Source organism: Haliotis rubra, unplaced genomic scaffold (assembly GCF_003918875.1).
Source record: "Haliotis rubra isolate DU_JTF1 unplaced genomic scaffold, ASM391887v1 Scf13, whole genome shotgun sequence".
In the NCBI taxonomy this organism is placed as follows: domain Eukaryota; kingdom Metazoa; phylum Mollusca; class Gastropoda; order Lepetellida; family Haliotidae; genus Haliotis; species Haliotis rubra.
In genome coordinates, this window is record NW_025765225.1 from 2654948 (window position 1) to 2678936 (window position 23989).

At 39.5% G+C, this 23989-nt stretch overlaps 1 protein-coding gene across 2 annotated transcripts in view; it reads right to left on the reverse strand.

The window, feature by feature from the left end:
• Positions 1 to 19742: 19742 nt before the first annotated feature.
• LOC124267136 (protein dispatched homolog 1-like) overlaps positions 19743 to 23989 on the reverse strand; it is a 41128-nt gene continuing 36881 nt past the window's right edge. For both annotated transcript variants that reach the window (XM_046702015.1, XM_046702014.1), the window contains exon 4: positions 19743 to 23938. In XM_046702015.1, coding sequence (XP_046557971.1) covers positions 20949 to 23938 — 2990 coding nt within the window. In that variant the 3' untranslated portion in view covers positions 19743 to 20948. The remainder of the gene's footprint in view (positions 23939 to 23989) is intronic.

Below are 23989 nucleotides of genomic sequence, written 5' to 3' on the forward strand. Positions count from 1 at the left end.
AGGATGTAAATGAGTGTCAATGAAAATGACTATAAAACGGTCTTAAATGACGGGTGTGGTTGATTTATTGACCTTCGATGTGGAAAATATTCTCACGAGATGTCATTGCAACATATTTGTCTAGAAAAGTAAATTTTGTACATGTAATAGCTACCCTAATCCTCAGATGCATTGGTAACAATATCCAAATTTTGAATTGTAAGTATTAATAGTACATTTCCTATTCCTTTACGTCCATACAAACGACGACAAATAGTTTCATTATACCGCAGGATGGCTCGAGAGCAAAAAGTATCAATTGGTTGAAAGTCACAAGGATTGGTATGGTGAAAACAGACCAAAGATGATTCAGTGGACCAATGAGAAACTGGAATTGGAACCTAATTTATGAAACTGGGATTGGAACCTAATTTATTAAACTGGGATTGGAACCTAATTTATGAAACTGGGATTGGAACCTAATTTATTCAACTGGGATTGGAACTTAATTTATTCAACTGGGATTGGAACCTAATTTATCACGCATGTGAGTAAAATACTGTCATCCAAAGGAACGTTACCAATCTGAATATGAATGTCTAGAATGTCGTAAACCGTTGTACTTATTGAACGAAATCAATTGATATCAAGTTTTAGTGAACAGTTCGATAACTTGGAATGATAAGATAACATGGACCTTCTAAACTGACAACTGCTCAAAGATGGTAAGTTTTAGTTTGCAGAATGATGGCATGTCATTGAGGGCTATTGAGGGGATGGTGGTCAGCCATCGATCATCAGCCGACTCGCCAAAGAACATCAGCAAACTAATGGCGTTTCTACCCTTACCGTTCAGGGCCTAGATTTTCGAAGCTCTCTTAGCGCTAAGAAAGTTGTAAGTTAATGTTAGTGTATGGCAGTTACGACTATCTTAGAGCTAAGAGAGCTTCGAAAATCTAGGCCCAGGTTGACGACGACTGACAACTTCTAGAGAGGATACGACCCTCTGCAGAATCACAAGTCTTCAACCGTTAATGGCAAGGGCTATGTTAAAAATGTCCAACAGAACGGTCAGAAATCACCCCAGATCGGCCGTGTGTTGACGACCTAGACGACCTTCCAGATGTCCGTTGTTATTCCCAGAGCACAAAGCAGCATGACGACCTTGGTGTCAAGGTTGACGTCACTGGAATTTGACGTAACTGTTCGGACGAAAGTCGATTTCTTTTCTTCATGACTGATGGCCGACCTCGTGTTTGGCGCTGCAGTTCATATCTGGTGTAGGGTGCCTCTCACGTGACTGTCATCCTCTGAACACAAGGCCAGTCTTCATTGACGACAATGCTGGGCCACATCGCGCCCGTGCAGTCCGTGATTTCTTGCGTCAAGAGGCGGTAGTCCACCAGGAGCCCAGGGCCTAGATTTTGAAGCTCTGTTAGCGCTGAGATAGGCGTAACTGCCATACATTAACATAGACTTACGACTATCTTAGTGCTAAGAGAGCTTCGAAAATCTAGCCCCTGACCTTAATCCAACGTTTGGGACATTATGGGAAGCAGATATATTGGAACAAGGCCTCCATTAAGAATGCACCGCAATACCGCAACATCAAACTCAGCGTCTGATCCCGTCAATGAGGACGAGGGTCAGGAATATTATTGCAGTTGGCGGAAGTTATAATAGATATTGACAATGCGCTCGGTTATTGATACCTATGTGATGTCTTTGTATGTCAGAGTCTTGAATATGGCCGCACTTGTTATCAGCACTACAAATGAGTAATATTTTGCAATGTTTGCCTCTCTGAATAAACAACCATTTTTCTTTCTTCTTGCGTTTATATTTCTTTTTAATCATTCCTTGAGGGTCAATCTATCCAGCTAGTGAGTAGGGCTGGATATTGCCCTGATTCTCATATTGCGATATATTGCAATAATTCAAGAGATATTGAAATACATATTGTAATATATTGACTGGAAAGTTTCAGTCCAAGTGTGTACATCATAAATTCACAATAGCTCTCTGTGTGCGACATCATCTACTTAGTTGCTATTACACCATACTTTCAGGCTTCATGTCCCCATTGTGTATGGATGTATGTCAATGATGTACAGATAAATGATAAAGAGCCTTAATGTGGAATGTTTCATTGAAGTAACTGTATTGCAACAAAGTTTTGAGAACATAATGATAAAGGTAAAACTATAACATGATTTTCATGGTCAGTGTTGTTTGCTTCAACAGAATGTACTTCAATGCAGCATGTAATTATTGTTACTGTTTGTCAGTGATTCATTCAGATTCAACTCCAATATAAACATGTGTTAACATGAACTGTTGTAAAATGACACAAAAACATGATTTAGGTGAACTTAAAATCTCATGTGACCTCAATAACTAAGATCCTTCACTAGAATATCATTATACAGTACTACAAAATGTATAAAACTTTGGCCTTTATCAAAAATTGATAACATATGTCCCATTATGGAACAAAACAAAAATAACAAAATAATGTGAATTGTAAAATGGTCACTTAGAGCCAGTAGCTCTGCTTATAAATCCAAATAAAAGATTGGTCAAATTTTTTAAGGGCATTTAGACTGACTGACTGACTGAGTTTAGTTTTACGCCGCTTTTAGCAATATTCCAGCAATATCACGGCGGGGAACACCAGAAGTGGGCTTCACACATTGTACCCATGTGGGGAATCGGACCCGGGTCTCCGGCGTGACGAGCCAACGCTTTAACCACTAGGCTACCCCACCGCCCCAAGGGCATTTAGAAGTGGAATGCATAAGAAGAGCAAGATGTCAACTTTTTATTGTGAATATTCATGAAGGAGCAAGCATACACTCCGAAACGTTGTGTTATTCACAACAATACGTTGACATCCATAAATCTTGCCTTTCGTAAAAGATTGGTCCATTTGAGGTCACTTAATTCCTCCAAAACGTCACATATGTAACCATTCAAACCCCAAAACTTAAAGCATTTGGTAGAATATTTGGCACTTTTGCAGCCACTTATAAAGACACTTCAACTCGTAAAATGTCACATGAAACAGAAAAGAAACAAAATTATATTTGACACTTTTAGTGCTCAATTTGTTGCTGTGTAAATCAAGGGCAGATAATTCAAAGGGAGCTAACTCTGGATGACCCAATATATTGCAGAATCTGAACATTATCGCGATAATCGTATCGAGAGATACTTTACCGGTCTATACCGGTTTACCGGTAATATTGCACAGCCCTAATAGTGAGTTAAATCGAGGTTTCGATAGGTTTCTTTTCTAGGGTTAACAGTCCTTGAACTTAACCCTGAAAAGCTGCAGGCCCTAAGGACCCAGAACCATAAAAAGTTTTGGGTCCTGATCAGAATGTGTGGGCCCTATATTTTAATATGGAAATAATACTCTTATGTTATTGGGGATGAAAAGGCTGTCGGCCATAAGGACTTGCAGAAAACAAAACCTGTGGGTCCGAGTGTTTTTCAGTCGGTTTCAGGCCTGAGGACAAACATTAATTTCGAACACTGATGGTTAATGGTAACATATTGAGACTCTGAAAAATGTGGAGTGTTGCGATACATTTTCCATATGCTCTGAACAATATTTCAGTCATACCAAGCCGTTTCGGCTTAACATTTGGGAAGAAAAGCCGAAAGTGATACTCTTGCTATACTCATATACCACCACATTGGTAAAACCGGGTAAAACCAACATGTAAAAGTAACAGAATCTGCGACCCGCGATGGTTGGGCACTAAGGGACGCGGGGGCGGTGGGGTAGCCCAGTGGTTAAAGCGTTCGCTCGTCACGCCGAAGGCTTGGGTTTGATTCCCCACATGGGTACAATGTCTGAAGCCCATTTCTGGTGTCCCCCGCCGTGATATTGCCGAAAAATTGCTAGAAGCGGCGTAAAACTAAACTCACTCACTAAGGGACGCAACTCTACAACGTGTCTCCTAATGAGATACTGACCGAGTATGGTACTAGTGTGTTCATGTTTCATGTGTATGTCATGTGTCCCCTCGGTAATAGTCACAGATGGGTCACCTTCGCCCCCTTCTGCTGTATTAACATGAAAAGGCATCATCAGTTTTACTTACAACATCTCACGGGTCCATTAATTCTGACATCGCTATGAATAATGCATATTTCTTCTTGTTAACATCACCCTTAACTTCCCCCCATTAACCTTCTCGGCCTCACTGTACGAACATTTATGAACAAGAACGCTGGTCATTTCCTGCACACATTGTTCTGTCGTGTCCGGAGCTGTCGACTGTTGGAGGCGTCCTCGGCGACATTCCGACCTCATTAGCTCGGCCGTGTTTACAACTGCAAATTACCACTCCGGCCAGCTGCACAGGCTCTTGTACATCTGGTATCGTCTGTCTCTCAGTCCCTGCAACATGTTATTTTCCGACCCACACAACCCTTACTGTAATACAAAAGCCGTAAATGAAGCAAGTCTACATTTTCCGCAGGTTCAGAAACCCCCCATCCCACTGGGGCTCCTCTTTAATTTAAATGGAATTCTTGTTTCTGTCAAAATTATATGTATTCAGAGACTAAAAGTCAGTCTACATCTTACACTGCCGTCTTCACTGTATCGCCATGCGATTGATCTTGTCAATTGCATCCAAACAACACTAATTTCATTAGTTCGTGTGCATGGCCTTCTTGTAGTTTTCTTCTAAGGAGTCAAGAGGCGAATATTGTCCTATTCGCCATCGTTTGATGATCGCCGGTTCTCGCTGGCTGGCTGGAAGGGTTTGGTGAGGCAGCTGGCTATTATTGCCTTGTTGGTTCCGTGTAGACTTGCACAAGTCTCTAAGGTAATAATTAATAGTTTAAATGATAGTTTCTAAAAAATACATGTATATATATAAAGATTTATACATATATGTATAACACGTATATATATATATCAGACTGGGGTCTGTACGCTTATCTAGACTTGCCTCTTTAAAGGATAGAATTACTGTACATGCATGGGCTCAGCACTCAGTGCTAGGTTCCGAGCGGATAGACCCGTTGAGTGGAGGGGCTTACCTTGTCATGAAATATAACTGAAGTATAAAATCGTAATACTCAGGTTATATCATATCAGCTTGATGTGGGAAGAAAGCCCGAAGCAATTTATGCCTTCAACCACTTTGGTGAAACCTGCTGCAAAAACTGGTGACACAATTTAAAGTAAAGCAACAGAAGTACTTTCCAAATGCATAAGAACAGCTTTACGATTCCGCATGCGTCCCAATAAAATAGTGATGAGAACAGGTGCAAGTTGAACCGATTACATCTTCACCGATGTGTACCAACATCAAGTCGGAGAAACGATGTCGCCTTATAAATATAGGCAAGGCGTTGGGAAATATTGACAAAACCGATAAAAAATCCTACAGACACGAATGGCTAGAACCAATTGAGGCTGGTTACGGCGACCGCTCCATTTCATGGCCTAGTGGTTAAAGCGTTCGCTTGTGCCGAGGAAGACCCCACATGGCTACAATATGTGAAGCCCATTTTTGGTGTTTTCCTCCGTGATATTGGTGGAATATTGCTAAAAGCGACGTAAAACCATACTCACTCATGGAACGAATCATTCTTGCGAGTTTCACTGAAGCTTTCTTTACTCATAACAGAGTGATAATCTTTATGGCGATCACTGGGACTAAATATCCATTTACATTTAGAACTGCCCTTTATCAAACCTGCGAGTTGTGGAATTCTAGACTATCGCTTAGTCTCTAAAATATGTAATTTTGATAGAAAGAAATTACTCCATGTATTTTTAAAATGGGCCCCAGTGAGATTCAGAGGAAATTCAGATGGGAGATTCAGAGGAAAATCTAGACCTGGTTTGTTTGGGGGTTTTCCAACACAGGATGGGCAAGGAGGGTGGGAAAATATGGTTCAGGGACTGCGAGACAGTAGTGGGATCCCGGTCTTAACCCATGGGGGTGTTGTGACGGTTGCCACCAATGGATACGTTCGCATTTCCGCGAACACATGGCTATTTGAAACCGATTCGTGAACACATCTCACAATGGACTCTGCTTTCAGTAGCGATTAAATAAAGCCATGAAAATGTTAAAAGGAGTAACTTTATGGAGGGCGCAATGTTTCGGTGTATATTGTTACTCCTTGATCGGGTGAGGTGAATATACTCCGAAAAGCCGGGTTCCTCCTCCTGTTACAGAAGTTGACATCCATATATTTTCACCCTTTATGAGAGACAGAACCATCTGGCAGTCCAGAAGGTTACTGGGACGTGTTTTCCTGAGGCAGAGTTAACACATAAAGTGTCAAATGGGCACGTTATGCGTTTTAAGATGATCTGCTAAGGTCTATCGATTTCCTTACAAATGTTACTCATACGAGTCACCGAAACTGTGTCACTCCGGATTGTCGAATGTCTCATCTCATCCACGAGTAGAAGGTAAACATTTATACCTTCAAATACATTTATATATTAATTGTTTCATCAACAATAACGTTTCTCTAAAAAGTTCATCCTTTAACTTATAAGTTGCCATTTTGTCAAAATTACTGTGGTTTCCACAAGCCTCTAATCAACCCTTTGCAAAACATAACCATATCCTCTTCTACAGTCTTTGAGGAACAACTCAGATACTTGGCTCCTGCCGAGATCCCACATTAAACGCCGGCCAATTTCCTCGTCCCACGTAACAACCATGACCTTCATTTTCATTGAAGCTGGCGAGGTCATATCCTTCAACCCGGAAGTAAATCACAGGACACGCTGTGATTGGAGCGCGGATTATGACATCCGTTGTTCAAGACTGTCTCATTCATCTCCGTATAACAGATACAAGTCACGTCTGAGATATCAACGGTGCCTCTGGTCTAATGAATGAAATGTCGAGATTCATTCACAAGCACTTAAGTACAAAACGCCCACCCCAAGAAGGCTTCTCATTTCCTATCATTAGCATTGTCCCATATAAAAAGCATAGTGTGTGCACTAACAAGGTGAACGGGGAACATCCATTCAATGACCATGTTTAACTACCAACGCCATTACGAAAATGTCAACTTGTTTCGCTTTATGTTACGAGTCAATGGGGTGACATTTTTTGCGGGGGTAGTCGTAAGATCTTCTACAGCACAACCCAATTAGGTATAAATATCCTCGGTTGGGCCCAGCCATAAATATACAGAGCCCAGATCGAGGTAGCCTGAGTCACGAATTGAAGATGCACTTTGGCGATCGATGACTGTCAGCGGCTTGATGGACATACGAGGTGCGGACCCTACCGCCGTGCACGTAGTGACCTTTCGACAAGAGGGCTATTAGCTGTTGAGTGTGAACTGCGCCGGAAGCTTTGAGGGATGACATTTGAAAATGATATCAAGAACATATTTTTCATACAACATTAGTTCGACGGTTTAATTCACTAGAAGATTTCCGATGACGCGATATCAAGGTGTATTTGCGCACTTATCATGCACAGATGACGACGTTTTCAAACGTTGCAAATACGCCACGAAGCTCAGGCGTCAGTGGTAAACACGTCATTGCAGACGTAATGAATTCTTGTGAAACAACAACTGAAGTTTGATGCTGGGTTTATATTTTCGAATCTTGATATCTGTAAATTCGAAATGGTCAAAAAAAGTCAAATCAAAGAAAATCTGAAAAAGGCTTATAGCACGTCTCAGCTACTTAACTGGCATCTTCAAAAGAAAACAAACATAATGAGAAACCTCTGCAAGGTGTGATTTGCAGCAGTATAATCATTTACGCAATTTAAAGACTGATTGAGCGACTGGCGCATAATGAAACTTTCATGAAAATATTGATGTAGACCATCGCCTTTGCCCTTAGCCGTACATGGATCAGCTGGGCGTGGGTTCGAATCACACATTCGTTATAATTATGACGATGATCTGCTCTACAATCGTGCTCTAAGGTTTCACTTTGGACTTTCGACGTTATAAAATAGGCTAATTGTAACATGTTGGTAAGGAACATTAATGAATCGCTGTGCAAGGTAGCGTTAACTCAACTCGGTCAGTCACATTTAGTCACTGAGTCTGAAATAATCTGATCGATTTCTTTTGAGTTAGTAAGGTTTTTGATTCTGGTAAAAATAAATCCGAAAAGATTAGATAATACCCAGCGGACAAAATCGTCCGTTGAAACCTATGTGATTAGAGAGTAACGTTGAAATCTATATGATTAGGGAGTGAATTTGAAACCTATATGATTAGAGACCCTACTCTCATTATGTCAACACTTGAGATGGATTGTTAATATTATTGTTCTATATCTATATATTTGACAACAAATTGTTCAATTTCATTATAACGAAAGTCCATAATTTAAGGAGATTTCTTCGTAACGTTGACTTGTAACTTTATCAAGTTAATGGATCATTTAGGACAGGCCAGGATCACCTGATAGCATTACTGCTTTTCTGTGATCTATGTATATACAGTTATATATTTGAGACCGATGAATTGCTCATTAACACATTATTTTTTATAATTGCAACAAAACCCAATTTTGCACAATCATATGCAATCGACAGACCGACTCTAATGATTTGTCTCATAATTTTGGACACCCGAATAAAAAAGTTGTTTAACAAACGATCATTATTTTGTTGTCACTTTTCGCTATTTTGTACGATGGGGGACCACTTGCTGGTAGAACAGCCAGGTAAATCAACAACCGTTTGCAGTGAAATTCAATTTCACACGTGCAACTCGCTGTTCCACCAGCAAGAACAGCTTCCGTTGCTGTTTCGCCTTTTACTCAAATTGAATCTGTTTCGCTGGATATTCCAGACTGGATACTTCACCGTATACATCACATAGGAACCGTATACACTGGTTTTCATTATTTCAGGCAGTTGTTCACAGATACCCGACGCCCTTAGATGGGTGCAATGACATTAGCTTACTTACTCCATAGGTTGCCTGACCAAGATACCATCAAAACCCTCAGGTAGACTTACCTTTCAATCAAATAACCTGTCGAAGCAAGATAACAATCAGTCCCAATTACCTTCCGAAATATATTCCATTGCGCGGAACAGGCAAAACGTGATTATGTGAAGGAACACTGGAAATTAGTGATGAGACAAGGGCTTTTGCGATAAGAGTAAACATGTACTGAAAAGTCTGGGTACCTAGTGGAGGAATAGGTGGTCATTATCCTGTGTTTGTTGAAAAACCAAACAAAAGAGAATAAATAGCCATACTGGTCACTTCTCTGCGTAATTGTGCCCCACTAGCTAGACCTTTGCTCATGCAGTCAACCATTGGTTTGTGCGTTCCATGCTGCATTTGGACCCGTGAAGATCCGGGTTAGAATTGATCTTCAATAACCCACGTTTGTCTCAAGGGGTGACTAACGGGATCGGGTGGTCAGGCTCACGGACTTGGTTGGCACATGTCATTGTATCCCAAATGTGTTGATTGATACTCGTGCTGTTGACTGCCGTCACATAGCTGGAATATTATTGAGTGCTGCGTTAAACAACAAACCAACCAACCAACCATGCTGCATTTACAGACATGATATTGCTGATTGTAAGGTCTCCAAGTTACTCCAAAAGAACAGTGCGTTTAATACAGCATACACAAGCGTGACTGTGTGTTCTATACCAAGTGATACAGTATCAACCTCTTGAATACTTCAGATGTGTGTAAAGCACATATGTGTAGTGTCTCCTCAGAAGGTATGATAACGTATAATTTTTTCTGTTTAACTTTAGAACATTTAACGCAAAAACAATTAATGTTTGGTAAATGTTTATTTAATAAAGCATATTTGTGTTCATAAAAATACCAGCTCTGAGTATTGTACAATGTAATAAAGAGGTGGAAAGAGGCACACAGGTCCCTTCCAAGTCCTTCTGCCAGTGCATGTACACACTCTGCATGTCAATGTGTGTGCACACAAGAACACACACTACATGTCAACGCATCTCCATACACTACTACTGAATGTTCATATGCAATCTAGTACATTTGTCAGTGCATGTACACAAACACACAATCTAGTAGGTCTGTTCCTGGATGTGTACACATATTCTAGTCGCTCAGTCAATGCATGTACACACACAATCTGGTAGATATATCTGTCAATGTACACACACAATCTGGTAGATATATCTATGAATGTACAAGAACCCGCAATCTAGGAACCGGCAGACACACACAATCTGGTAGACATATCTGTGAATGTGAACCGGCAGACACACACAATCTGGTAGACATTTCTGTGAACACACACAAGCACTGGTGACTATGAATGTACACACACAATCTGGTAGACATATCTGTGAATGTACAACACAAAACTGGTAGATATATCTGTGAATGTACAGGCACCAAAACTGGACACACACAATCTGGTAGACATATCTGTGAATGTACATAAGAACCGAGAACCGACACACACAATCTGGTAGATATATCTGTGAATGTACAAGCACCGACAGACACACACAATCTGGTAGACATATCTGTGAATGTACAAGCACTGACAGACACACACAATCTGGTAGACATATCTGTGAATGTACAAGCACCGACAGACACAAACAATCTGGTAGACATATCTGTGAATGTACACACACAAAACTGATAGATATATCTGTGAATGTACAAAAACCGGCAGACACACACAATCTGGTAGACATATCTGTGAATGTACAAGAACCGGCAGACACACACAATCTGGTAGACATATCTGTGAATGTACAAGCACCGACAGACACACACAATCTGGTAGACATATCTGTGAATGTACACACACAAAACTGGTAGATATATCTGTGAATGTACAAGCACCGACAGACACACACAATCTGGTAGACATATCTGTGAATGTACAAGCACCGACAGACACACACAATCTGGTAGACATATCTGTGAATGTACAAGCACCGACAGACACACACAATCTGGTAGACATATCTGTGAATGTACAAGCACCGACAGACACACACAATCTGGTAGACATATCTGTGAATGTACAAGCACTGACAGACACACACAATCTGGTAGACATATCTGTGAATGTACAAGCACCGACAGACACACACAATCTGGTAGACATATCTGTGAATGTACAAGCACTGACAGACACACACAATCTGGTAGACATATCTGTGAATGTACAAGAACCGGCAGACACACACAATCTGGTAGACATATCTGTGAATGTACAAGCACTGACAGACACACACAATCTGGTAGACATATCTGTGAATGTACAAGCACTGACAGACACACACAATCTGGTAGACATATCTGTGAATGTACACGCACAAAACTGGTAGATATATCTGTGAATGTACAGGCACCGACAGACACACACAATCTGGTAGACATATCTGTGAATGTACAAGCACTGACAGACACACACAATCTGGTAGACATATCTGTGAATGTACAAGCACCGACAGACACACACAATCTGGTAGACATATCTGTGAATGTACAAGCACCGACAGACACACACAATCTGGTAGACATATCTGTGAATGTACAAGCACCGACAGACACACACAATCTGGTAGACATATCTGTGAATGTACAGGCACCGACAGACACACACAATCTGGTAGACATATCTGTGAATGTACAAGCACCGACAGACACACACAATCTGGTAGACATATCTGTGAATGTACACACAACAATCTGTGAATGTACTGACAGACAGACACACACAATCTGGTAGACATATCTGTGAATGTACAGGCACCGACAGACACACACAATCTGGTAGACATATCTGTGAATGTACAGGCACCGACAGACACACACAATCTGGTAGACATATCTGTGAATGTACAGGCACCGACAGACACACACAATCTGGTAGACATATCTGTGAATGTACAGGCACCGACAGACACACACAATCTGGTAGACATATCTGTGAATGTACACACACAATCTGGTAGACATATCTGTGAATGTACAAGCACCGACAGACACACACACAATCTGGTAGACATATCTGTGAATGTACAAGCACCGACAGACACACACAATCTGGTAGACATATCTGTGAATGTACAGGCACCGACAGACACACACAATCTGGTAGACATATCTGTGAATGTACAGGCACCGACAGACACACACACAATCTGGTAGACATATCTGTGAATGTACAAGCACCGACAGACACACACAATCTGGTAGACATATCTGTGAATGTACAAGCACCGACAGACACACACAATCTGGTAGACATATCTGTGAATGTACAAGCACCGACAGACACACACAATCTGGTAGACATATCTGTGAATGTACAAGTACCGACAGACACACACAATCTGGTAGACATATCTGTGAATGTACAGGCACCGACAGAACCACACAATCTGGTAGACATATCTGTGAATGTACACACACAATCTGGTAGACATATCTGTGAATGTACAGGTACCGACAGACACACACAATCTGGTAGACATATCTGTGAATGTACACACACAATCTGGTAGACATATCTGTGAATGTAGACATATCTGGTGAATGTACACACACAATCTGGTAGACATATCTGTGAATGTACACACACAATCTGGTAGACACACTGTGAATCTACCGGTAGACATATCTGGTGACATGTGAATGTACACACAATCTGGTAGACATATCTGTGAATGTACACACACAATCTGGTAGACATATCTGTGAATGTACACACACAATCTGGTAGACATATCTGTGAATGTACACACACAATCTGGTAGACATATCTGTGAATGTACACACACAATCTGGTAGACATATCTGTGAATGTACACACACAATCTGGTAGACATATCTGTGAAATACAATAAAGCAACAAAACCTTTTCCATAATGAAAAGATGTAGATGTGAGTACTTGTATACACTGTGAGAGATGTTTCAGCACATACACTCTAGCCGAGCTGATGAAATGTAGAAATACACAATAGTAATAAAGCAAGAAAACTGTCAAAGATGCTAAAGTAACACCAATACAAGTGCTACATACAGAAAACCAGGAACCACAGCTGGAACATCAACCGTAACCATACAATCAAGACACATGACTTTATTTAGATGCTCAGTTACATGTTCCTCAGTTTAAAAATTTCATCATGGTGACACACTGATAAAATCCAGATTACTGGAACGCCATGTCATGTGACGCTGACATGAACAGCTGACAGGACTGATATATGGCTGCAATGTTTTCACAGGTATGAACACATAACCCCCTCTCAAGTGAAGGTGTTCCCCTTTCCAGCAGGGAAACTCTTGACAGTCAAAGGTAGACAAAGGTCTGAGAGATGTTCGCAAACTGTGCATATCATTGCAAATCTGTATATACAAAGAAATATGGTTCTGTTGTTTTATGCATTGTCTGGGTACTGTTCAATTTGAAATTTCTCCTGAACTATATTCATGAGTCTGATGCAATATCACAAGGGAGTTAATTGGCTAAACACTGTTTAGTATTTAGTTTAAACGGCAGTGATAAGTGGCAGGAAAGACTAAAGTGGTGCAGGTATTGACAATCTACTTCTTCATGTAACCAGTCAACATAGGGATGATTTGGGAGACCTGATTTGGTGCTTGCACTTCATACCATACAGCATGGATATCATCACGGACACACACCACTCTGTTGAGCAAACTGCAGCACTTTAGAGAACATCTGTAATACCAGATTGTTTATTTATCAGATACCACAAAAATCATAAATGTGGAATTAAATATTTTGTCTGTTAGCAAGTTTCAGCAATGAAAATACTTGTACAAAGAAGATGGACAGAGATGTAAAGCTTTGGCTGAAATAAACACGGCTTAATCTTTCAAAACATAAAGATTTCCAAGGTATATTTTTACCTCTTTCTTAAAAGTTGTATTTTGCATTTCCTTTGGCATAAAGATTTTATTTTGCTTTCTTTTTTTTGTAGACTAGAGATTATCTTTTGCCTCTTTTTTCACATAACAATTTTATACTGCTTACTTCCTTTCATGTGAACGTGTTTTTGCGCCTTAAAATCTGTGCCGATTATATTTTGCCTCCCTTTTCATTGAATAACGGGTTTATTTTGTCTCCAATTTCTGGTAATATAAATATTATCATTTGCATGCTCTTTCTTAGCATATTGACACTTTAAAAACTATATAGGTTAGTTCTTGTAAAGAGCAACTGGTTTACTTGTTATTCAAGGAAGCTCCGCTGATTAGTTTTGTATTTCAACTATACTTTTAAGTGATTACATTGCTAAAGATAGGTTTTCATCGAGTATTTTCTTTTGACTGCCAATACTTATTTCATATATCAATGTATCTAAAAACTTATGTATTACTATAAATATAACTGGAGTGACATTGTGATCAACACCTGGTGTCATTGAACTGTGTGGATAATGTTGCAATACAGTCGTCAATATGCCAGCATCATCAGTGGCCCGTAGGATTGCCAGCAGTCAATACAGTGAAGGTGTAAATTGCCACATTGTGACCATTCAATACTCAGTCCACACAATAAACCCTGTCACTCAGTGTAACCACCCACTCCTCAATTCAGTGTGCACACAATGATCTTTGATTCACACAGTTAAATCACACACATATCACCAAAGACTTGATTCACACAGTTTCAGTCACACACACTGATCCTTGATCCACACAGTCAAGTCAAACCTACTGATTCTTGATCCACACAGCCAAGTCAGACACTCTGATCCCTTATTTTAGCAATTGCTTGATTCACTCAGATGTCACACACACTGATCCTTGATTCACTCAGATGTCACACACACACACACACACACACACACTGATCCTTGATTAACCAAATCCTTGATTCACACAGATAAGTCACACACACTGATCTTTGACACACTCAGTTAATCACACTCTGATCCTTGATTCACACACAGTCAAGTCACACACACTGATGCTTTATTCACTCAGTCAAGTCACACACACTGATCCTTGATTCACAGTTAAGTCACACACACTGATCCTTGATTCACATTCAAGCCACACACACTGATCCTTGATTCACACAGTCAAGCCACACACACACACACACTGATCTTTGATACACTCAGTTAAGCCACATTCTGATCCTTGATTCAGTCAAGCCACACACACTGATCCTTGATACACTCAGTTAACACACACTGATCCTGATTCACTCAGTCAAGTCACACACACACTTATCCTTGATTCACAGTCAAGCCAAACACCCTGGTCCTTGATTCGCAGTCAAGCCACACACACACTGATCCTTGATTCACTCAGTCAAGTCACACACCCTGACCCTTGATTCACAGTCAAGTCACGCACACTGATCCTTGATTCACAGTCAAGTCACACACCCTGATCCTTGATTCCTACAGTCAACACACACACACACACACACACACAGATCCTTGATTCACTTAGTTAAGTCACACACTGACCTTTGATTCACTCAAAGTGAAGTCACACACACTGATCCTTGATTCACAGTTAAAGCACACACTGATCCTTGATTCACCCACAGTTAAGTCTTCTCTCTCTCTCTCTCTCTCTCTCTCTCTCTCACACACACACACACACACACACACTGATCCTTGGTTGACAGTTAAGTCACACACTCTGATCTTTGATTCACACACACTGATTCTTAATTCCCAACTTCCTTGATTCACATACTACTCATACCTTATTTCTGTCAGCACTGACAACCAGGCTGGGGACCTATGCTGCCACAGAAGGTTGGAGGCATGTAACAGATGACTGGTAATAGATACACAGCAATTGACCAATCTGCACTTGACCATGTGATACCTTCTCCATGTTATCTATATGGATGGAGATAAACGTGGAAATATATATATATATATATGAGATATATTATGGTGAAAGCTCATTATTAGAAATTAAGACATTCACATCTACATTTTGGATTAATTAGCTAAATACATAAAACAAAAAGTGAGATGATATTTTTATTGTAGATATACAACTTTCAAGAAGGAAATAAACACAAAATTCAACCTGTACCAAACTCGTTATGTAACAGCGGCTTGCCATGTAACTTTGTCATGTAACTGGTTAATACAAGTGAATATAATATTTCAGGTAAATGCTTCAGGGGTGGCCATACATTCTTAAGATCTCAGCTATATTAAGACTCCACCTCTCATGACCTTGACTTTGATATATTTCATAATGGATCACTCTGACCTTCAACATCAGACCGCCATGATGTTGCTGGAATATTGCTAAAAGCGGCATAAAACCATTCTCACTCACTCAACATCAGACCATAATGTGGGGAAAAAAATACCTACAGTTCCATGCAGGATCAGAATGTCCCTAAAGAGTGCATATGGAACTATGGACAAGGAACAAGGCAAAGTCCAGACATATGTAGCAGTCCTTTAGTCAAAGTAGGTTAATTATAAACTGGGAAATGTATTTGTGGTGGACCTTAATAAAATGCCATCATCTAGAGTCTCCACTGCCACATTGATTATCTTAGTATAACACTGTTGCTGGAAATGGAACAGTTTCCATGCAACCGTGTCCTCTCATAAACATGCTGTTTGTCATGTAACTGCTTGTCATGTATCTGCTACTTGTCATACAACTGATTGTCATAAAACTGGTTTTCATGTCATTAATTACAAGGTGAATTACACAAAAAATAACAAACAGAAAAAGCATATGAATATTCCACAATTAAAAAGACATGACCTAAAGTTTGTTAGCCATCAACTATTAACAACAAACAGCATCTTCATTAACAATATTTCTGAAGTGCAAACGAACATGGGTGACTAATGGAATGAATCAAAACCTTGTGGTTAGTAGAAAGCATCAATGGAATCTCCAGAGATTACAAAGAATACAGGAGTTTATATGTTGAGCACACTATAAAACACAAATATGCAAACCAAGGTTTGAAAAATGTCACAGAGGGTTCAATTTTATCCTCCAAAAAACACCTGTTTTGTTCTTCCTGCTCAAAGGAATGTTAAGAGACTGGATGAAAATCATAAATGCAGGAGTGGACAAATATCTTACATCAACAAGCATGGTGGTTCTCCAGTTTACACCATGGGTAATCAAAATGACAAAATTCATTGAAAATGAAACAGTCACTGGAACTGTTAGTAACCATGGTAACATTTGTCTGAGAGTCTCACAGAGGTTCATAACAAAACAAATACAGTTTGTCTGGCAAGCTTACATCATGAGCTATATGGGAGTTGTAGACAGAATAAAGAGGGAAAACAAAATATCAGATATGTCTAGACATTTTTAGCTGAATACACAAATGAGTTCTCAAATTTATTATTAACATGACATTTTATTTTACTTAATACATTAATAAACTGGATTGTACCTTTACACCAATAAACTATATCTTTATAAACATCCACCTGCGTCAATCCTAGAGTACATCTGTCTTTATTATCATGCTGAAGTACCTCACTGAGGTACCAGTGCACCAAGAAATTAAACTCTAAATAACACAATGCCCTAAATCCAAAACATACCAATCGTTTACCAAATCATGTAATTTATCTGCACATTTACAAATTGGGACTGATCAATATTCTAAATACAAATTACTCAGTACTTTATAAATGGCACTTCAACTAAAACCATATGTAGCAGGTCATACCCTTTTAACAAACACCTGGTGTCAGAACTGATTGTCATAATCCATTAATTAACTTTTCAGCCCTGTTTTGTCTTGTATACCATGTGAAATCTGTTTTGGTGGGTAAATGAAGCATGAGGCATCTGTTTGTTCTTACACATGTTAAAACTGTATTTTATTGGAATTCAAGCTTTGACATTCTATTTCTTGCTCATAAACAATTCATGTCAAGTAGTCCTAACTGGCATGATACAGAAAGATACTTTGACATCTTATCTTTCATTTCTTGGTTTCTGAATCCACAGACCTTAAAAGAATCCCTTTAAGGGTCAGTTTAGAAGAAAGCATGGACTTATGTATTTTAATAACAATATCAAACAAAGAAATTGAAATCCTTATCAACTCCCCAAAGATCAGGTATGATGTAAACATACTTCCAGCTTATCACTTTACTCAAAGCCACGCCTAATAATCAATGCTTATGAATAATGAATAACATTCAAAATAGAGAGGCATTGCTTATATTCTGTGGATGTGGACAGGTGACAACAGAACCTCTAGGACAAACTCACATCTGTGGTGGATACAATGGAGAGTAAAAAACATTAGATGTGTGATTTCAACTCAATTCTTCACCTTCCACGTTACAATTCTAGTTTGATTTGATTTTTCTCTCGTTAAAACATATCTCAAGTGTCTGTTTTTTCTTGAGGAGTCATACAGAATAATCAGTAATTTCTGCATTGAAGTGGATATTTTGCATTACTTTCTACCGATGACTTTTACAGAGGCCAGATAAATTCATGTGTTTGTTTTTGTAATGGTTTTTCAAATAAAGTAAACCAAAACATGCTCTTTTAAATGTGCTTTTTAAATGATATTTTGGACTTATTTAGACAACTTAAAGTAAGTCTTTCACACATAAATAAAAGAATTACTTACTGATTTAAACACATTGTTTAAAGCTTTAACAGCATTTTTAAGTAATTTAACCCAATAATATGAATGACGTGTTTGTCATACTCCTGCCAAATGGCTTAATATTGACACAAACAATCCCATTGGCCTTACTATAAAACCCAGACAAAAAATAATATTTACATCCAGCGTTCCACAGAAAACATCATAAAAACATCATGGCCTGTCAATCAACCAATATTTCAAAATGCATAAGGCCACGATACATACAGTTTAATTTTTATATGCATTTATTCCAGCAATCTATAAAAGGCATCTGTGTACACTGTCGACAGATGTGAGCCTCATGAAGCATGAATGTGTGTGTGTGTGACATGTCAGTGATGAATGTCAACATGTAAACTGAGAATCCACACATAACTAAGTTCTTCATCTGTAGGAACCACACGATGATACAAGGAGGGTGTTCGGAAATGAGGTGGCCAATAAATATAACAAGAATGAATTCATTTCAGTGAAACTGTTCCCTAATATTTGCAAAGAAACAGTCATTTAATGGTAGAAGACTGGGTGAAGGACAGCATATGTGTGACGTTATGGTGGACAAGGAAACTGCTATTGATGAGTCAGCAAAAGGCAGACATGATTGTAGGTTCTGTTTGCAGTCTGTTTTTCTGTGTGGAATTTAGGCATTGTTAACATTATAATCATATAAAAGACAGTTTGTTGACTGACACAATCATTCCATTGTTAGATCTGTGGAAACTGTAACTAACATTCTGTCATGAGTTGTTGGATTGAAGCAGTTTGAATCTTGAAATGTAAGTCAGTGTCGCTAGAAAGGGTCGTTGTCTGCACGGGTACTACAGATGTGTACCCCAGGTACGTTTCTGTATACAGAAATGTACCCTGGCCATTATCAGAATACAGAAATGTACCCATTCCATTCTGCATTGTGGAGTTTTCTTGATCGGAACTCTCATACTGTTGTATATTAGATGCATTTGATTGCGTTATATAAGAGCATACACAGTATAACAAATATTTCACGGTGCACAACGTACACCACTCGCAATCAGCTGAACGGGAATAACTACAAACGGTTTTGGTATTGGGTCGCGGAATATGGACTCGTCCGTCGTTTAGGGTACGTTTCTGTAGTTTGACTTTGTTTAGGGTACATGTCTGTATACAGAAATGTACCTGGGGTACATATCTGTAGTACCTGTGCCGACAACGACCCTTCAGCGTCAGTGTCTATGCCAAATAGTGAACACTGAGGAAACCTGGTTACTTAAGTGGTTGAATTGTTACAGTTGATATGACCTTGGGCCATCAGATGCCCTTGTGCCAACCAAACATATCATCGTTCTGATTTCTATACTTAAGGATTTATATAATCGACAGAAAATCACTGGTTCGTTGAAATTTGTCACTGACTGTCCAAATTTAAGTTTACACTGCTTTTAGCAATATTTGAACAATATAATGGTGTGGAACATCCGAAATGTGCTTCACACATTATACCCATGTGGGGAATCGAACCTGGGTCTTCGGCATGACGAGAGAACGCTTTAACCACTAGGCTACCCTACCGCCCCCTGTCCAAATGTACATCATCCTCAGTTCATTTAAAATGATCACATCTCTGCATCTGCATATTTGAATGAGCTCTATCCAATAACGCTGACTGCCCACCTGTTGTATGATCTATCTACTGTGGTTTACAACAGAAAGCTTTGTTAAAGTTGAATTTACAGCAATATTGTGTTTCCAAATGGTTCTATTTCATATCATTGTAAGAAAACACAGAACTGTATGGATGACAACTCTCGTTTATTGCATTTTAATGTAGAATATTACACCAAACTCAAGCTGGAGCATGGTGTAAAAATCAACATGGAAATGTCACTAATACATTAACCTAGAGGTTGTGATCCATAAAGATGTGTATTCTCATTTACTTACCAATTTCTAGAATGCCAGTAAAACAGTTATATTATTGTATATATAAAATGTTGGTTTACAGTATCTATGGTAATTATGTTCATTGAGGGTTCTGTGTATTGCTGTTGGCATGCAGTATATTACACTTGAGAGACATCAACAGTATTGCTAAGTGGAAATATCAAGTTTCAGAATTTATTTCCCTATAATTATTGACATGACAGGAAATAAGAAAAAGACCAAAAACAGAAAAATAATTTAAGTCAAATATTTGCATGAACAAACAACAAAATAACCTGTTCTTTACATTAAAAATTGATACTTATGAACAATTTAAGACATAAAACTAAACAGGGTTAAAGTCATGGAATAAATAGACATCAGACATGTACTGAAGTCTTTGTGCATCTTCAAACAAGCTCTAACAAACTTACAAATCCCAACAAACTAAAGAAGTTCATCACTTTTTCCGTAATGGGCTGAATCTTCTTTGATCTCACTGGTGTCAGTTTGGGAAGCACCAGATATAATACCAGAATCCACAGGTTCATGGATTTCCGGCTGTTCAATAATTACTTCGGAAGTCTGGGTTTCTGAAGAAGGTTCAAAGGTGACACATGTTCCACGCTTGGACTCATAGCCACCAGGGCTTCTTGCCCTCATGTGGGTATAAGGGCCTTTTGACCTGATACGATGAGGATGATGGTGATGATGGTGATGATGACGAAAGTGGGAATGTTTTGGGTGAGTCTCCTGACCCTCGGTCAAGGGCTCGAGTTCATGCACCTCACTACTGATATGGTTTGGGTTGCTTGTACTTGAACTGGACAGTGTGGACTCGGACATAGCATACACTGTCTTGTCCACGTGTTCTCGGGCAGACGGCGAACAACAGTCTGAAGCTGGCCAATGAAACTGACCAAACCCTCCCTGAGGTCCAATAGTTCGTAACAGAGACTGGAAGAAAAACGTGGAATATATCCATGCAATGGTAATAAGTAACATCAAAAATGTTCCAAACTTTTGATATACTAAAACAGTGGAGGGCATCATGAACACACCGGCCAGGAATGTTGTCAATGCAGCCATAGCAACTGCACTTCCCATGCGACCAATCGAACAAGCAACTCTCATTTCTCGATCCAGGTCTGGCGAGAGTCTGTACGCTACTCCATAATGTAGGGTAAAGTCAACAGACATACCTATAGCTACAGTAATAACCACAGATTCAAGAATGTTAAGCTCCCATCCAAGTAGCACCAGTGATGCAACCGTGACGATGATTATACACGCAATTGTAATGATGGCATAGAAGCTGATCAAGATGTTCAATGTAGTGAAGAAAGCTACAATAGCTGCAAATGATAACGACACCCCGAGAGCTAGAGGTGTTCCTTTAGCTAGACTGTTCTGGAGGTCATAGAATTTTAAATTTGTCACAAACCATCCATTTCTCATTTGAGCTGGGGCTTGCACCATTTCCTCCGTCACCCAGCGGTTAACCTTGAGATAAAACTGTTTCATTTTCTCATAGGAATGGCTGTACGGCTCATTGCTGAGGAACTCCACCATAAAGGCACTGATACGTCCATTAGAGAATCGAGGTCCTGGGGAATGTTTATTGTAACGAACAGCTGGAGTTTTCTGTAGCAAAGGGACATAGCGTAAAAGACATTTTTTGAACTTATTCTTTGGAAAAGGGAAAGCTGTTTCATTGCAACATGGTTTTTTATCTTGTGTACATGGTCTTTTCATGTACTCATTGGCAAAATTCTCCAAGAAGCAGTTGGTGAGTTGTAAGCCAGGAGAGTTGAGATAAAATTCAGATTTACGGAATCGAGCACAAAATTCCAATAGCCAGCGCTGAGCACTCTCTTCAGCTAGGTCGAAGTCAGTATCTAGAACAAGGGAGCCTTTCTCATTGGGATTGAGCCTGTCCCCTGTGTCACTAGCATGAATCCCCCACACTATAGTAACAGGTAACACTGGGATGTCCTCCTCCTTCATCTTCTCAAAACTGAAGCTATCACTCAGCTGAAAATCATACTTCTCAAGCCAATGATTGGAAGAAAACACCTGGAATTTTCTTGTAGATGGCAGTTTTAATTTGGGATAGTAAAAAATGACAATCATACCACAGATTCCGAGACCCCCATACAGGAAGAGCCACACATAACGGAATTTAATCACAAGGCATGGGAGGAGCTTCTCAAAAAATATCCTTGACCAGTCTGTGAGGAGATAGTACAATTTGTATGGAACTCGACACAAATAGTAGCAGAAATTGTTCTCTTCTGTATAAAATTCATGACTGGAGCACACACAAAAATTGCACCATTTTTCATAAAGCATGATTGTAGCTGGTATCCATGTAAGAGTCAAGAAGAAGTTGCAGATGACTGCCGTCCCAGCATATATACTAAAGCACTGAATGGCAGTGATGTCACTGATATAGTTAGCATAAAATGACGCCGCTGTTGTCAGACTCGTCACCAGCATCGATAACGTCGCATGACGTAGCGTATCATTTACTATTTTTTCAAGAGTACCATTATTTTTTTCTGCCTTGGCAAGGTGCCAAACTTTGCAATAAATAAAGACGTCATCAGCACCGATACCTATCATGACTATTACAGTCACCATGTTCATATAGGGGAAAAATTTGATTTCAAACACATGCATGTACAAGAAATAGGCGACAGTAAGGGCCCAAAACATCGCCAAAAAGGTCATCACAGTGATGAAAATTGATGCGGAGTAAAGCCACATGGCAAGGAAGATTACGCAACCAGCAGATGCCAACCAAACTGTGTCTGATTTTAACATCTCTTGGAATAACTTGTACTTAAGATCAAATTTAGCTCCGACAATTTCCACGCCATCAAAGGTCCTTGGCAAAGATTCCATATAATTGTATAGATCTAAGGAGCTTCCTGCGACAGGGAAAAATGTTACAGCATACGTCAAATGTGGTGAGGAATTAGCTGCAACATTTTGGATGAAATGGACGTCAAGAAGGTGATGGAAGAGATGATAGACTGCATTGTACTTTGTGCATTTTGATGGGACTCCATGACACTCCTCCTGGGGATAGCTGGACGCTGTGTACCAAGCTCCTTCAGAATACTCACAGTTAATTCCCATGGTGTAATTACGATAGTAGTCGGAACAAGACTTGAGCAATTTGAGAACATTGGACACATCCTCTTCTGTGATTGTATGGCAGCTTGACTTGTTGCTTAGCAACGCTATATAGCTTCCCAAAGACCAGCTTCGACAACAGTTTTTCTCTGACTCTACGTGAATACACTGTTCGGTGAAGAGTGAATTTGATGACAAATACTGGGTCTCCATTTTGCACATGGCCTTGATATGATGAAGTGTGAATAGATTCGACCCATCTACTGCTTTGTACACGACTCTCGCATAATCCTTGTCTGAAAGAGAAATCAAGAAGGGGTGAGTTAAACTTACAACTGTTTTGAAAA